This window comes from Quercus suber, unplaced genomic scaffold (assembly GCF_002906115.3).
Source record: "Quercus suber isolate HL8 unplaced genomic scaffold, Cork oak 2.0 scaffold_238, whole genome shotgun sequence".
Lineage (NCBI taxonomy): Eukaryota > Viridiplantae > Streptophyta > Magnoliopsida > Fagales > Fagaceae > Quercus > Quercus suber.
In genome coordinates, this window is record NW_027069695.1 from 542,498 (window position 1) to 557,523 (window position 15,026).

The following is a 15,026-nucleotide window of genomic DNA, read 5'->3' on the forward strand; positions in this document are numbered from 1 at the left end:
TAATCTTCACAATTCTTATTCAATGGCATTATATAATAATATGCTTATTAAATACTCTTATATTAATTTTAGAAAGTAAGTGACTCAAATAATAATTAACCACTTGAACACATATGTTAGCTATAAAGTTAGGTCGGGGTGTTACACAAACCGTGTGCAATGAGGCTAGTTCCTACATATCATTGTGCAAGTCCCAAATGCATCTTTTAAAACCCTCTTGAGACTAGTGAATATATTTTGATCATTCTAAAAACGATGGAGAGGCATAATAGATAAGGATGGTGAGATGGGGATGTTTTAATTTAGGGTTGATACGATTTATGCATTTAAAGTATGTTAATTTTTTTGTACTAATCTCATCACACTCCTACATATTTTGGTGATTAAACACATAAAATTTTATTGACAAATGCATAAATTTTATTGAAAAATGCATAAATCTTGAATTAGGGTGACCGGAAACTAAAAATAAAAATAAATAAATAAAAAGAAGAAGCAATCCTTTGAAATATTAACATAAGAATTAAATCTCGGTATTAATTTAGTAAAGGATTCTAAAGGTGTTTTCCCTATTAATTCTTGTTGCATGTAGTTGTTACATTTCTTGGCAACAAAAGTTGCTATAACTAAAGTATTGTCATTGAGAATCCTAGTGAATTGCTAGATACCCAATTATGGCTTCTTCGGAAAAGTATTTAGGGGATTTAACTTACGAATCTTGAGTAGAAATATGATACAATGTAACTGTGGAAGGTCAGAAATATTGGTCCCATTGCGATCGATCTGAGGAGCCTAAAGGCCCAACCATCAACTCACCTAACTCAAATGTGCCCGAGTTGATCGAAAAGAAGATATGACCGAAGAAACAATTAGCCCGAAGAAGGTGTTTGGACAAGGACAATCCGAAGGGATTGGGAGGGAGTTTGCTCAAAGTCGAAGATGCTGGTCCAAGGAAGGTAGAAATTGCCATTGTGTATAAGAAGGATGGGAAACTACCAAGAAAAGCTTATATCACCTCTTTATTAAATGCACTGCACCAACTAAGCCAACCACATTAATGGCCGAATGATACTTGAACAATGTGAACATTACCTGTAACTTACTTAGCTTAGCTTCAAAAGGAAGGATGGGACAAGTACCCTCATGGAGAATCAACAACCCTCCAAGTGAAGGGTCAAGAAGAAAGTTGATTACTATAAAGGGAAGAGATCTCCAGTGAATAAAGATCAGATCCCAAACAAAAGAGAGAGAAATTACTAAATAGAAGTGGAAAATACTCATTCTCGTATTTTTGGTAAGTGTATAAGGTTCCTCAAGCATTTTGAGAAAAGTAAAATAAACATATTTACCAATATTATCAATTTCTTTTTCCAATCACTTGTTATATAAAACCCCTTTGAACAAGAATTAATATTAAAAGTTCAATTGTTGGTCTGGAATCTCATCTCTAAAAATTAATTGTTGTGGACTTTGATCTGTGCCCAACTCCTTATTGGGCCCTTTGGATTTTTGGCCCATACAGTAGTAACTAATAAAAACTTATATGCCTACAACATTTTTTTTTTTTTTTGACAACATATGCCTACAACATTAAATGAATAGATAGATCATAGAACTCAATAGGAGCGAAGTTATTGTTTTTACTGTAAAGCTTATTGAATCACACAACAACAAAAATTATGTTTTCTATATTCAACTTTGTGAATTGTTTACACACGTGACAATTACTTGGTAATCTGCGGGAGCCCCAACAATATTGCTAGATTGAAAAAAATAAATAAATAAATAAATAATAATTGGGATCCCACCATGTTACCTTCTTTTGAGAATTGAGAATTGAAATATAAACACACTTGCAAGTTGCAACTGATACATCCCAATTATTCTTCTTCTTCTTAATCTTCCAGCTAAAAAAACCCAAATCTTATAAACAAAAAAATTACAAAATTTCCTTCTTTTTTCTTATGAAATCAAAAATAGTATTTAAATCAAATTAAAGAACAAAATCAAATTTTTATTAGAATTCAATCAACAACAGTAGATGAAGATATAAAAACTAAAAAAAATTTAGATGTCTCTCATATTACTCTTTGAATTTACCTGGGCCCTTTATGTTCTTTCTATAAGATAGTGCGCCTCCGATTTATCACCACTATAAACTATTCCAGCAATCATTTTGCTTTAACTGTGGGGTACTATTTTATTTTTTTTAATTTTTTTTTTTTTTTTTGGGTTGAGAAGAAGGGGTATCATTTTCTTATGTTTTCAAATTAATCATTTTGCTTTATTTTGAGACAAAGATAATTGTTTTAGAAAAAAGTGTTTTGATTTGAATTTGTTTACTAACTACAAGGAAGAGATTTTTAAAAAGCTAAAATTTAGGACTTTAAAAAAGGTTTAAAAAAGGAATCAAACCGTAAAGAATGTGGAGTTTAGTATGTGTTAATTTTAAGAAAAATGTTTTTTTTAGTGAACAGTAAGAGTTTGTTAAGTTTTATTATGGCAAATTACAACTTACCTGCATGTAATTTGTTCGAAATTATAATTACCTATTTGTTGTTAGAAATTTGATACTTTATCCACCTGAAGTTAGTTCAGTAAAATTTCTTTAACCCACATCTATTAAAAACATTGTTAAATATATGATTTTACTTCACTTTTATGTTTCTCTACTTCAAAAATATAAAAATATAAGATCAAATTAGATAAAAAAGAATCAAACGAAACACTTGCATCATAAAATTTCAAACCACAAGTAGAAAATTCAGATTTCAATCAAACTGCAGGTGAGTAAATGTCAAATTTTAAATCACAAATAAACAACTTAAATTTTAACCAAATCACAAGTGGGTAAATTTTAATTTGCCCTTTTATTAAAAAAAAAAGATTTTTTTTTATTTTTTATTTTTAAATGGAATATGCTGTCAAATAGGAAGTTATGATAAAGTGTTAAAATTAAAAATACCTTAAATATAGGATTTGGATATTATCTTTGAAATTGCCTCTTTTTATTAAAATAAAAATAAATAATTGGGAGTGGGTTTTTTTTTTTTTTTTTTTACCAAGTGTGTTATTTACTTGTAAAAGACTTTGTTATCCTTAATTTGAAGGATTCCATTTTAAATAAAAAAGAGGCTTAATGTTGTCACATTGAATAGTCTAGACCAAAAAGAGGAAAAAAATTCCTGTTATAAATAGTATAAAATAAAAGATAAAACAAAAAAAAAAGGGAGAAAAAATTCAAAGCATCCAGACCATTTCTCCTCTTTGTTAACATGGTCTACTTTATGTTTTGTTACTTTTTCTTTTTTCACTCTGAAGTCCTTAATATTTTCTGGGGGAGCAACTTTTTCGCAGTAAACTGTTTAACCACTCAATAAATTACAAACAAACTGTAAAACACAAAATCAGGCCAGAAAAAAAAAAGGGGGGGGGGGTGGAATTCAGAAGAATCAAATAGATTGAATGGGGATTAAAAAAAAAAAATATTGAAGCAAATATTCCTAAAACACTTTAATCATGAGTAATGGATGGCCAAGCAATCTACGAGGACCAGATAATCCACAGCATTTCTTGCTTCTGAAGCCCTTGGTGCCCATTAAAGCGCAATAGGTGGGCAAAACGATTTAAGCTTTTCTTCTTTTTTGCCTTTTTTTTTTTTTAATGGGGGATTGGTAAAGCCCATTTCTAGCTATCAAATTTCTTAGGCTGGTGCCATTGCGCCATACTTCTGGCCAATGAACTGAGTAACGAGACTTTGGGAGGAGCGCCTTTCCTCCCATATAGTAATTTTTTTCCTCCCAAGTACGACTTCTCTGGACCCATTTCCTTGCTTCTTTCAATCTGCGGAGTGAATAAAATCACTAATGTTCAGAAAGTAAGAAAAAACAACTAATGTGGTGCTCCAGTATTTAACTCCAACTGTTCTTATTTCCATTTTTTCCAACCCTTTAAACTGTTAATTCACAAAACAAAAGGGCAAGCATTTAGCTGTACCAGAATGAAATAAAACGCTATAATTTTTATTTTTTAATCTGAGCCCTTCCACCTTAACTTGAAAATCTTCCTGAGTATCTTATAAAAAAATAAATGCTTCTCTAAATGGGTATGCAAATCCTAAAGAGAAAAGAACCAAAGGGAACTACTAAAATGAAAGGAATATTTTTCATCTCTAAGTCCTTAGTAAAATCCATTTTGTACATACACCAAGCACTGCTGGCATTTTACATCAATCTGAAAGTTTGAACAAAAATTCTCAGGTTATGTGGAATTTACAATCCACAACTTAAGATACACAATAGATCATAAAACGAAGGGCAAATTATAACTTACATAAATGTGGTTTGGTTGAAATTTAAATTACATACTTGTGATTTAAAATTTGACACTTTACCCACTTAAGGTTTAATTAAAATTTAAGTTATCTATATGTGGTTTGAATTCCCATGATGCAAGTGTTCCGCTGGATTCTTTTTGATCTTGTATTTTTATGTTTTTTTGTGTTTTTGGACGAGAGAAACATAAAAGTTAAACAAAATCACATATTTAGCCATGTTTTTAACAAAGATGAGTTAAGGAAATCTAACTGAAACCTTAGGTGAGTAAAGTGTCAAATTTCAAACCACATGTAGGCAACTTAAATTTCAGCCAAACCACTTGTAATTTACCCTAAAATAAAATACTCGCTGGTTGGAGAAAATAATGCTTTTGAAATAATCAAAGATCTTAACCAGCTTACCTTACTTATCTTTCCATTCTTCAAATGATACCGGATACCAGACCAATTGATAGACTGAGATAAATGAGAACGCATTGCAGAGACAGGGTACAAAAAGTTATCCACTAGCATTGCAATGAATACCTGCTCAATTGAAAATCATTTTGATTACATTAGTAACTAATCATCAGTCATCATCATGATGTCACAATCAGACAAGTCAAATTATGTTTGGGTTTATGCTTAATGTTTGGGCCCTTTCAGAAATACTGCTCATGATAATTGCTTCATAAGAAACCCTCACACCTAGGATCCCTTAGAACTTCAACACAAAAGTAATAGCATATCTGTAATATGAAGTTCCAAGTCCTTTCACTGGAAGAAGAGACTTAAAAGTACTTACAAGAACCCAATTGTAAGAAGCAAGCGACAGTTTAGGTGCCTCAGGAGATAACATGTTGCATAGGTGAACTTCTATCCTTGTCAAGTTCCACATTGAAAGAAGTTCTACTAAAGTACATATAGCTAGGTAGCCCACCAGTAACAACCCTGAAAAAAGAAATAGCAGTTAGAAAAGAAAAACTTTTTACATAAACTAGATCCAACTCTCAAAATATAATAGTGCACTTCCCTAGCTATTGCTAACAGAAATATCTTATCAAGGATTTGCAACATATCATGACTTCGATTGGAATATCAGGTTGCAATAATACAATAACCCCCCCACCCCAAAAAAAAAATGTGTAACCTTTGTTAAGTTACTGAAACAATCCATGTTTTTTTCCCCAGATGGGGGGTGTTAATCAGACTACGATTCTAAGAGTTCAAATTTGCCACATAAACATGGTTCAAATGTAGAGTGTCGATAGGGACTTTGCCAACCCCATATTTATCTTAACCTTCCTCATTAAGGTTGAAGGCCCTATTATCAAATGATTGTATAAATTAATAGTATGAAACATTCATACTGAGTTGTGCACTGAGTACAACCTTTTTTTAATAGGCATTCACCAAACTTTATCCTGCATGAAAGGTCCTGCACATTGGTTTTATATAAATCAACACTAACAACCTACCTAAAAAGGAAAAGTAGTGTGCTCACCACCAGAAGTGAAGGAAGTTTCCTCGAGTGAATACCCTTTAATGTAAATTCTAAGTGCTGCAGTAATATGAATCATAGACATAATGTATGGTGCTACGAATCCCCATGACAGGTAGCAGTGGGAAGTAAACAATGCACGATTCATTATCCAATTAACATTCGTTGTGTATGACTCCAAAACAAATGTCTGCTTCCTCAAGTAATTCCAATACCTACACAAGAAGTCAAGAATTAAAAATGGAAAGAAGTGTAATAGACATGAGAATAAGCAAGTGAAAAAATAACAAACCTTGAGAAGCTAAGTTCACTTGAAAGGGGGTGAGGAAACACAGCAACCGGAGGTGATGTAATGAGCCTCTTGTGAGCCCCTGGAAAGGGGAAAAATAACATCAACAATTAGAGAAACGTCCACTCTGCATCATGTTGAATAGGGAATAAACATAGCTAGACCCTGAACTTGATGAGAGCCATAGCACAGACCCTTATCAAAGCACAATAAAATCACGGAGGGAACAAAAGTAAAATATTTTTAACAAGTCAGCAAACAAAAGTATCCACTATGGCCATATATGGAGTAACTTCTTAGCAGAAGCATATCAATTGGTCATCCAAGATCAAGCGTTCTCACACAAAATTACAAATATTACATTAACATGGGAATATAAAGAAATTACATAAACCTAGTATTTACCTAGGACTACAAAAACCCAAGAAAAGCCAATGAGTGCTAGCTAAAATGGCACTTCCTCTCCCACAAGAATGGGTGGAGGGTGAGGTCATGGTTTCAAAACTACTTGTGCCTCATGTGTAACTTACCAATAAAAAGATAAAAAGAAAATAAAAATAACCATGAGAAATTCCATTTCAGTGCTCTAACACACGTGCCAAATTGTTAGACACAAAGTCACCAGCATTTAGTTAATACTTAATCTTAACAGCTGATGACAGAACAAAGTTGTGATCTGTGTAGATCAACGCTTCTAAGTCTGCGACAGGATTGCCAATAAAATAAAATTAAAATTAAAAAAAAAAAATTACTGATGGATTCATTACCAGCTATAGCTGCAAGAGTCATGTCATCAGAGTATCCACCATCTCGAAGTCCCGAGACCACACCATACCGGTCAAGTCTAAAATCATCAGCATGCATCTGCCAACAATCTAGAAAAATCAGAACATCTAAATTACGTGAATGCAACACCTACAAAAAAGGTTGCAGTTAATTACCATCATGCACCCTCCCCACAAAAAGAATGTTTTTCCACCAGTAGCAAATCCCATTGAACAAGGCTGCCAATCAGAAAGGGAAGACAAATTGTCAGCTATGTATGACTTGAAGGATTTATTACTTTAGTACCATTAAGGAAAGCTAACAGCTAGATGTCATATAAATATCAGCCCACTATGAACATGGCCATTAACATTCCAAGATTTTCTTATAGGAAATTAAAATCGAATGCAATAAAAAAGCTCAATACCACTAGTTGTAATAAAAAAATTCAAGAAAACACAGTTGCAATTGAAACTGATCTTCTATATAACTCTGTCCTCACTGCAATCAAATTCAAGAATTTATGGTTCACTCATTAAAATTGTTATCTTTCTACTTGTTAGTGCATTGGAATTTCCAAAGAACACTCTTTTTTTTTATTTTTAATAAGTAAGAAGAAAATATTATTAATAAAAGAAAAGCAAGAGAAACACAAAGAGTTCACGGTAGTGAACAATGGAAAAAAAGAAACAACAAGACAAAAAGACAAAACAAAACAAAACAAAAACATCCCCTAATCTATTCTAATAGAAGAAATAAAATCCGTAAGGGAAGAACAATCCGAGAAACCCCAACAACGAGACCAATCAAAGAGGGTCCTCTGGCAAAACTCTAATAACTAAACCACAGTTTTCCCCTCGTCCTCAAAAGCCCGCCGATTCCGTTCAGACCAAATAGTCCACATTAAACAGCCTGGGACCAAATCTCAAATATCAGAACTATGCTTTCTAAGCCAATGAAACCAATAGAATAATAAGTCCTCGACTGAACCTGGCATGACCCAAACAACCGAAGCATATACATCCACAAAGAATGAGCTATCGGACAAGAGAACACTCCTGATTATGTGTTTTTTTATCCTTTTGTTACTTGAAATTCACAAGAGAAAAAAACAAGTTACTTTCTGTCCTGTGTTATGGTTCCCATTCTGTTGTAGATTTTATGGATTTTCTCTCTTTCTTATTGTAACTTTCATTCTTTGTAATTCTTTAACACTACATCATGTATACATCGTGTACTAGAGGCAGTGCCTCCTAATCAGTAACACTCATTACCAAAAATAAAAAAATAAAAATAACACTACTACTTAGTTTTCACATAATTTCTAGGACATATTACAATGCAGTAGTGAGAATCAATCAAAATGGTGCATGTTCCTCACACATAATCAATTACCACTTTTTTTTATAAGTAGTATTTTTTTCATTCAAAAAAGCATAAAGGGGCAGAATCCTAGTACACTGGGAGTATAAAAAGGTACATAATTGTTTACCATTTGTTATTTGCTTGAGATGCTAGAAAATGTCATAACAATTTATTTCAACAAAACCTACATATGAGCCTCAAAGACTCACTAAAGGTTATAATAAGGCAAACACAGGAACACCCTACTTTTTTACTTCTAGTAGTGCCCAAAGAGTAAATAGAGAAGACATTGGAAAAATGAGAAAGAACCTAGCAAAAATTGATAAAACAGAAATGTCTAAATTAGCCCTATTACAACAGACTAACATAACACACACTATGACCTATTAATTTCTCTTTGTTAGGAACCCTAGTTATATTTTAAGCAAGCCCATGCAGATGATGCGGTAGCTTTTACACCTAACAATTTCTGGTTACATGTTGAAAAGAAATAAAACCCTACCATGAACTACAAAATAGAACTGGACAAACATGTACACATAAATTAAGAAGTTTGGGAAAAAGAAAAGGGAAAAAAATAAAAGAGGAAGGGGTGCAGAAGCCTGAACTCATAGATGATGCCTTACCATGTGATATTCATAAATGCAGTAACTCCCTAAACTCCCCGAAGGTAAATCAAGAGGGTATCCAGTTTGAATAAATATCTGCAAACCAATGCCAACAAAGTCAAGAACATAAAAAGAATCTGTTAAGACCAAGGCACTCATTACCATAACAAAATACACCTTAAAAAATAAGTACAAGACAAATGATTTTTCGTAAATCCCAGGGAATTAGAGTAGAGGGCATTTGGGAGTAAGTTTGCAAAATCATACATCAGGATTCTTTTCCATCTCAGCAGAGAGAGCTCCAATTGAACCAGGGTGCAACCTAACGTCATCATCCAAAAATAATACATACTTGCTGTCTTTATGCATTTTCTCCACTCCAACCTGCACAAGAGCATATCATATATGACTTAGTGTTAACAAAAACATATGCTTATAGGAAAGATAAATTATGAAAGCCTATATGACATCTTACAAGATTATTTTAGTCTAAATAAGCTCAAAAATCCATATCAATTTGTTAAGGCAGGGCTGCTCTGCTTTCAACATGCCTTGCAGAAACATAATATACGAGTCAATCCTATTTAAAATCTAGTCTTATCATTTTTTTTTACTGGTAAGTTACGGGTCCAGTGGATCTTGAACCCACAACCCTACCCTTCACCTAGCACTTATAAGGGGAGAAGGTGCCAATTGAACCAGAGATCATTGGCTAAACATCTAGCCTTACCATATATTCCCACTCAATTTTTAAAAGAACAAAAGTTTATTATTATTCCAGAAAATAGATACAAAGACAACATAACATAAGTTCATATTATAGAAATATTTTGACATAATACATATATTTTTAAACGAAAAAAAAAAAGAAAAAAAAAAGTGTAATCAGAGGCCTTCGCCTTCATTATGCATTGGCAAAGACCATATACCAAGTTGCAAACTTGTTACATACCAACTGATTGTGAACTTTCTGACTGCAAGTAGTTGACAAACCAGCTACAACAACCTTAGCATCAACTTCATCCTGCACATATTAAACATGAATACAAGTAAGGAAATGTAACTATGGTAAAGAAGTTCGAACAAGTTCACTAGGCACCCACATATCATGAAAGATATTAGAAGGCAAGGTTTTCATTTCAACATCAGTGCTAGTGGCACTCAGGATCACAAACAATGTATCCAGTCATAATGTATGCTGGGATGTTTCTTACCCCAAGGGGTAGCACAATAGCACCTTGAGAACCAGAGGTTGCTAGTTCAAAATCTCCACTTCCCCATCCCTTTGGTCCAAAACTTACTTATAAAAAAATATGTTGTGATGTTTGTTCTCAATATTACCACAGCATATGTAATCAGAAAAGTATACAACAATCATAAAAACATATATACCTTAAAATCTGATATTAACGAAGATACAACACGGTAAGCAGGGTCTTCTGTACTTTCCAACACAAAAAGAAATTCTACAGGACCACCGTAGAGAGATGTAATCTGCAACCATTCATGAGATGGAACCATGATGAACAGTTGAAAACTTCAGACCAACAAAATTATTTACAATTAGAGGGGAAAGCTTCAGCATAAATATAAAATAGGTACAAGGATTTCAATGGTAAACATGCCTAAGTATCAGCTCCAAGAAGAAATTGAAAATAATTTTATCATCCACAAAGAACTCTTTATCTGTACATAGTGATAGTGTCCCAGGAATGTGTGTACAGACACACACACACACAGAGAGAATGATCTAGAAGCTATGATAGATGTTCAGCATATTATGAATAGACTTGACTTATTTTTCCTTCTTGTTTTTGAAAAAAGAATAAAATGAGACTTATTTAATTAAAAAGGGCACATGGAAATGCACATGATAAAAACCTCACCTGACTTCTCCAATTGTGTAGATTGTGTTCTCCAAAACCCTTCAAAGGCATAACAACTGACACTCTGGGCAGATTCTCCTGATTAGTGTGCTCAAGTTTATTAATATCATGATAAAGAAAAGCAAAGCTATTGCCACATCGCATACTATCCTTCATCTGTTTGATCTCCCTATTCCTGTGAGAAAGAAGTTGGAGATAGCTCAAATAGCAATTTTGTGTTTCTATACTACAATGATAAAAGGGAATTAATCATAGAGGCCATGTCACTAATTCATTAATAAAATTTGTCCACTTAATTTTTTTACCTGACATAGGCTGCAAAAGCCCACCCAAGAGCAAGAGTTAAGCATATTAAACATCCCTACAGCAAAAAAAAAAAAAAAAAAAAAGGATTCAAGTTAAAATGCAATGAACTCAGCATAAATTTATCCTAAAGCATCAAGAGGATGGGAATACTGCATTTTTAAACACCATTAGTATTTAGACAAGGAGTTTCTCAATGGATATTATTGGAGACTACTTACAGTAATAGTAATAAGGATTTAAATGACTAAGTCTAGTATAAATTGCACATCCTCTTAAGTGTCACTGATGGAACTACCGAACTAGACATCTTTGCAGAACCTAATTCCTTCTAGCTTTTTTTCCCCCTATAGACTAATTCCATCTACTTGTTAAATAATTGTTCTCATTTCAACTAAGGTTGCATTTGGATTTGAGGATTTAAAAGCAACAGAGTCAAAGAACAACTGTGAGTATAAATTGCTCTATATAAATTTAACCACACATGATGAATTGAATTTAGAGATTTTGCTCAAACAAAGACACTTATAATATTATGGATTTAAAATGACCTCTTACACCTAATCATTTCAAATCCATGTATTAATAAAACTTAAAGCCACCCATAAATTTCATTAATTCAATTTTATGCCTTCATAGCTTAGTTCCAAAAATATTTAAAATCCAAACCCATTTCAGACTGCAGTTTGAATTTCCTATCTCCCTAACCTGTCCACTTACAGGGCTTCTCCTTTTTAAAAGTTTAAAGAATTAGAGACTCATCAACTACTGAGAACTGTAGCAGTAAATAGTAATATCCATTGACTACAAGAAGAAGTCACCATAACCAGCAAAGACCTTTATCTCTGAGTATTGCGCTATAATATATATATATATATATTGATAAATAAATAAATAGAGGATTTTAAATCTTCACCATAGGTAATTATCTAAAATAAATTGGAGAAAAATTGTCGTCGTAAACCCAGATTAACATTGACTTCAATTTTTGTGTCAATTTTAAACATTGAATCTCCATTAAGAAATTAAAAATTGCATTCATGTTTCTGCCATTTGCTACGAAATGGACCATCCAGATCTGAAGCTAGTTCGATGAAAAGCTTCAATCTTTTATCCTAAAAAATATTCAAAATTGTTTATAGCTATTTAATAAATAAAATTTAAAAAAATAACAGCTCAGCGACAGGAAAATAGAGAAATAAAATAAAACTAAGTGGTCCACCGTTTGGTTGCCGAGAAAATTTAGAAAAATAAGGAAATGAATTTTGAAAATTGGATTCCAATTATTTACGAACCGAAAACCAACACACACACACACAAAAAAAAAAAAAAAAAAAAGAAGCCAAATGAAGCAACTTCGACTCAATCGAACCAAATATAGCCAAATGGCTCTGTTACATCACCAAATTCAAAAAAAGAAGACAGTGAAGAATTAAAACTATCAATTCCTCAACTTTCTCAGCAACCAAAGGGATTTTGGATCTGAAAAAAGAAACCGCGAGTGCGAAGCGAAGAAGGGTAAAAAAAAAAAAAAAAAAAAAAAGCAAACCTGGATCTGAACGAAGACTCCGAGAGGGCTGCAAAAGGCTCTGCTTAGAGAGAAAAGGTACGAATCGAAAGCGTCCAATGCAGGCATTGTCGCTCCCTCTCTCTCTTTCTCAAAAATCACTCTCTATGCCTATGCTTTCGAATAACGATAATTATATAGAGATATATCTTTCTTACTCTTAGCCAGCCCTAGATTTTAACTAAACAAACACTCTATCTCTCTCTCTCTCTCTCAGAAACAGCAAAATATAGAGAACAACCATGACATACCCATGGGAGAGCCACAAAGACTGAAGAAAAGGAAAGGGGTTAGTGTGTTAGACCGCCTTATTTTTATTTTCCTTTCGAAGAGCTTCTTTCTCATTGACCACGTATTTTAGTTTTTTTTTTTTTTTATTATTATTATTATTATTATTTATTATTATTATTATTATTATTTTAATTTATTAGAGTAGGGAGTTAAAAACAAGAATGAAAAACAAAAGAGGAAGAGGGAGAGACCGTTGGATAGGTGGTTATTTTTATTTTATTAGTAAAAACAGAAACAGAAAACAGAGATTTATAAATCTAAAATAATTGCAGCATTAGTGAGTTGGAATGGAACCGTGAAAGCTGGCACGTGCAGAATTAGTTGAGTTTTGGGGTCGGGGGTGGGGTTTAAGGAAAGAAGATGCTGCTTTGTGATTCGGATCTTCTTTTCATTTGCTGTCGCTTTTCGTACTGCAGTATCGTCTCATTTCCTTTATTTTGTCAACCTTCTACTCTGCTAATTCCACGCTTTTTTCTTTCTTTCTTTCTTGTCTTCCCTTTGTTTTGTTTTGAATTCAACAGCACAGCACAGCATAGCTTTGAATTCAAAACAATAACATCACGAAGGAAGCTTTGTCCAGTTTTTTATTTTTTAAATTTATAGTTCAATAACTATTGCAATGAGGAGATGGATTTAAACCTTACTTCTTTTTAATAAATTGAAAATAAATCATAAAAAATATAAAAAAAAACTCTTCAAGCCTAAATTTCTAACATTACACCACAATTTCTTAATATGCCAAGTTTCCAACTTTAAATGCTTCATCTCTCCCATGCATACGGTTTACTTTGATGAAGTTACTTGTCTCTTTACAAAGAAAGATGACATACATGCTTATCCATTTGGGTAGCTTGTAGTTTCAAATAACTTATTTGAATGGTATTTATCTAAAGAGATTAGTTTTATATACTAAATATGTGATAATAATAAAAAAACTAAAAGTTAATTTATTTTCAAAATGCTTAGATAGTTAATTTGTAAAAACAAAATAATAAAAAAAACCTGAAATAAAATGCAAAAAATAAAAAAATAAAACAAAAAGTAGCATACTCATTATGGAAAAATTATATAGTCTTTATGGTGGACCACGTCACTTGTCCACCATTCCTCATTATAGTCATTAAATAATTATAAACTTACAAGCAATTTCACTCTTCCAAAAGGACTTTTTGCATAAAAAGTTGTGAGTTGAACTCCATACGAATGTGCCGCCACAGAAACTCACTACAAATTAAACCTTGCAAAGAACTACAAGAGATAGCACAAGATTTAACCCAAAAAAAAAAAAAAAAAGAGATAGCACAAGAAATTCACTAAATCCTCTCATTGCATTGGACCAACTCAAAAAATAAAAGTGTGTGTAGATCCTATTTTAAAAGTGGAAGAATAAAGAAAGATTTAGAGTGAAAGAATACATATTCTGAGAATTTCCTCAACATAGTAATCACTTAAGAAAATGACATGAGAACGATGGACATTTATGCCTAATGTCTTATAATTTTATTAAAATGTTTACTAGAGCAGAATTAAGTTTAAACAGTGAAATCATAACAAAATAACTATTTTATGTAGAATTTTGCATAAAAATAAGTTGATATAATTTTCTCCCATTTCTAACAGTTAGGATACGTTTGGTACTCTGTAATAGCTCTTATAATGGAATAGTTATTCATGTGTAATATTAATTTGTTCATTTGGTTGCATCTTTATTACATGGATTAGTTATTACATTGGAATAATTATTCTTTAAGAGTACGTTTGGTACACTGATTGGAGATTACGACATGAATTGTAATCTTTATTACTAGTAATAAAGTATGTTGTAATGTAATAACTAAACATATTCATTAGTTTGGTTGTGAGTTATAACATTAGAATGAAATTTAACAGTTATTTTAGGAAATATCTTATTCATACAATTATATCTCCTTAAAAATTGTTATTTTTAAATTTAAGAGAAATATGTGTTATTTTTTATGATTTTTTTTTTTTTTAATTGTTAGATATATATGGAAAGTTTGTTTATTTGAAAATATATAAAGTTTTGAAATTATTGCACTTACTAAGGAATAGCTAATACAACCTTTTTAAAGAGGAATAGTTATTCCTCATTTTGAAGAATAGCTATTCATAAGG

The 15,026-nt window shown here is 32.1% G+C and overlaps 1 protein-coding gene across 1 annotated transcript; it reads right to left on the reverse strand.

Annotated features, from left to right (window-relative positions):
• Positions 1-3,442: 3,442 nt before the first annotated feature.
• LOC112024914 (uncharacterized) lies at positions 3,443-12,918 on the reverse strand. The gene is made up of 14 exons (XM_024057566.2): positions 12,582-12,918; positions 11,035-11,090; positions 10,730-10,904; positions 10,236-10,337; positions 9,796-9,867; positions 9,111-9,227; positions 8,862-8,939; positions 7,047-7,109; positions 6,873-6,969; positions 6,109-6,187; positions 5,820-6,031; positions 5,121-5,266; positions 4,739-4,861; positions 3,443-3,843 (listed from the first exon to the last, which is right to left on the reverse strand). Exons 1-14 carry the CDS (start codon positions 12,666-12,668, stop codon positions 3,688-3,690), a joined length of 1,563 nt encoding a protein of 520 aa, XP_023913334.1. The 5' UTR covers positions 12,669-12,918; the 3' UTR covers positions 3,443-3,687.
• Between the last annotated feature and the right edge of the window lie 2,108 nt (positions 12,919-15,026).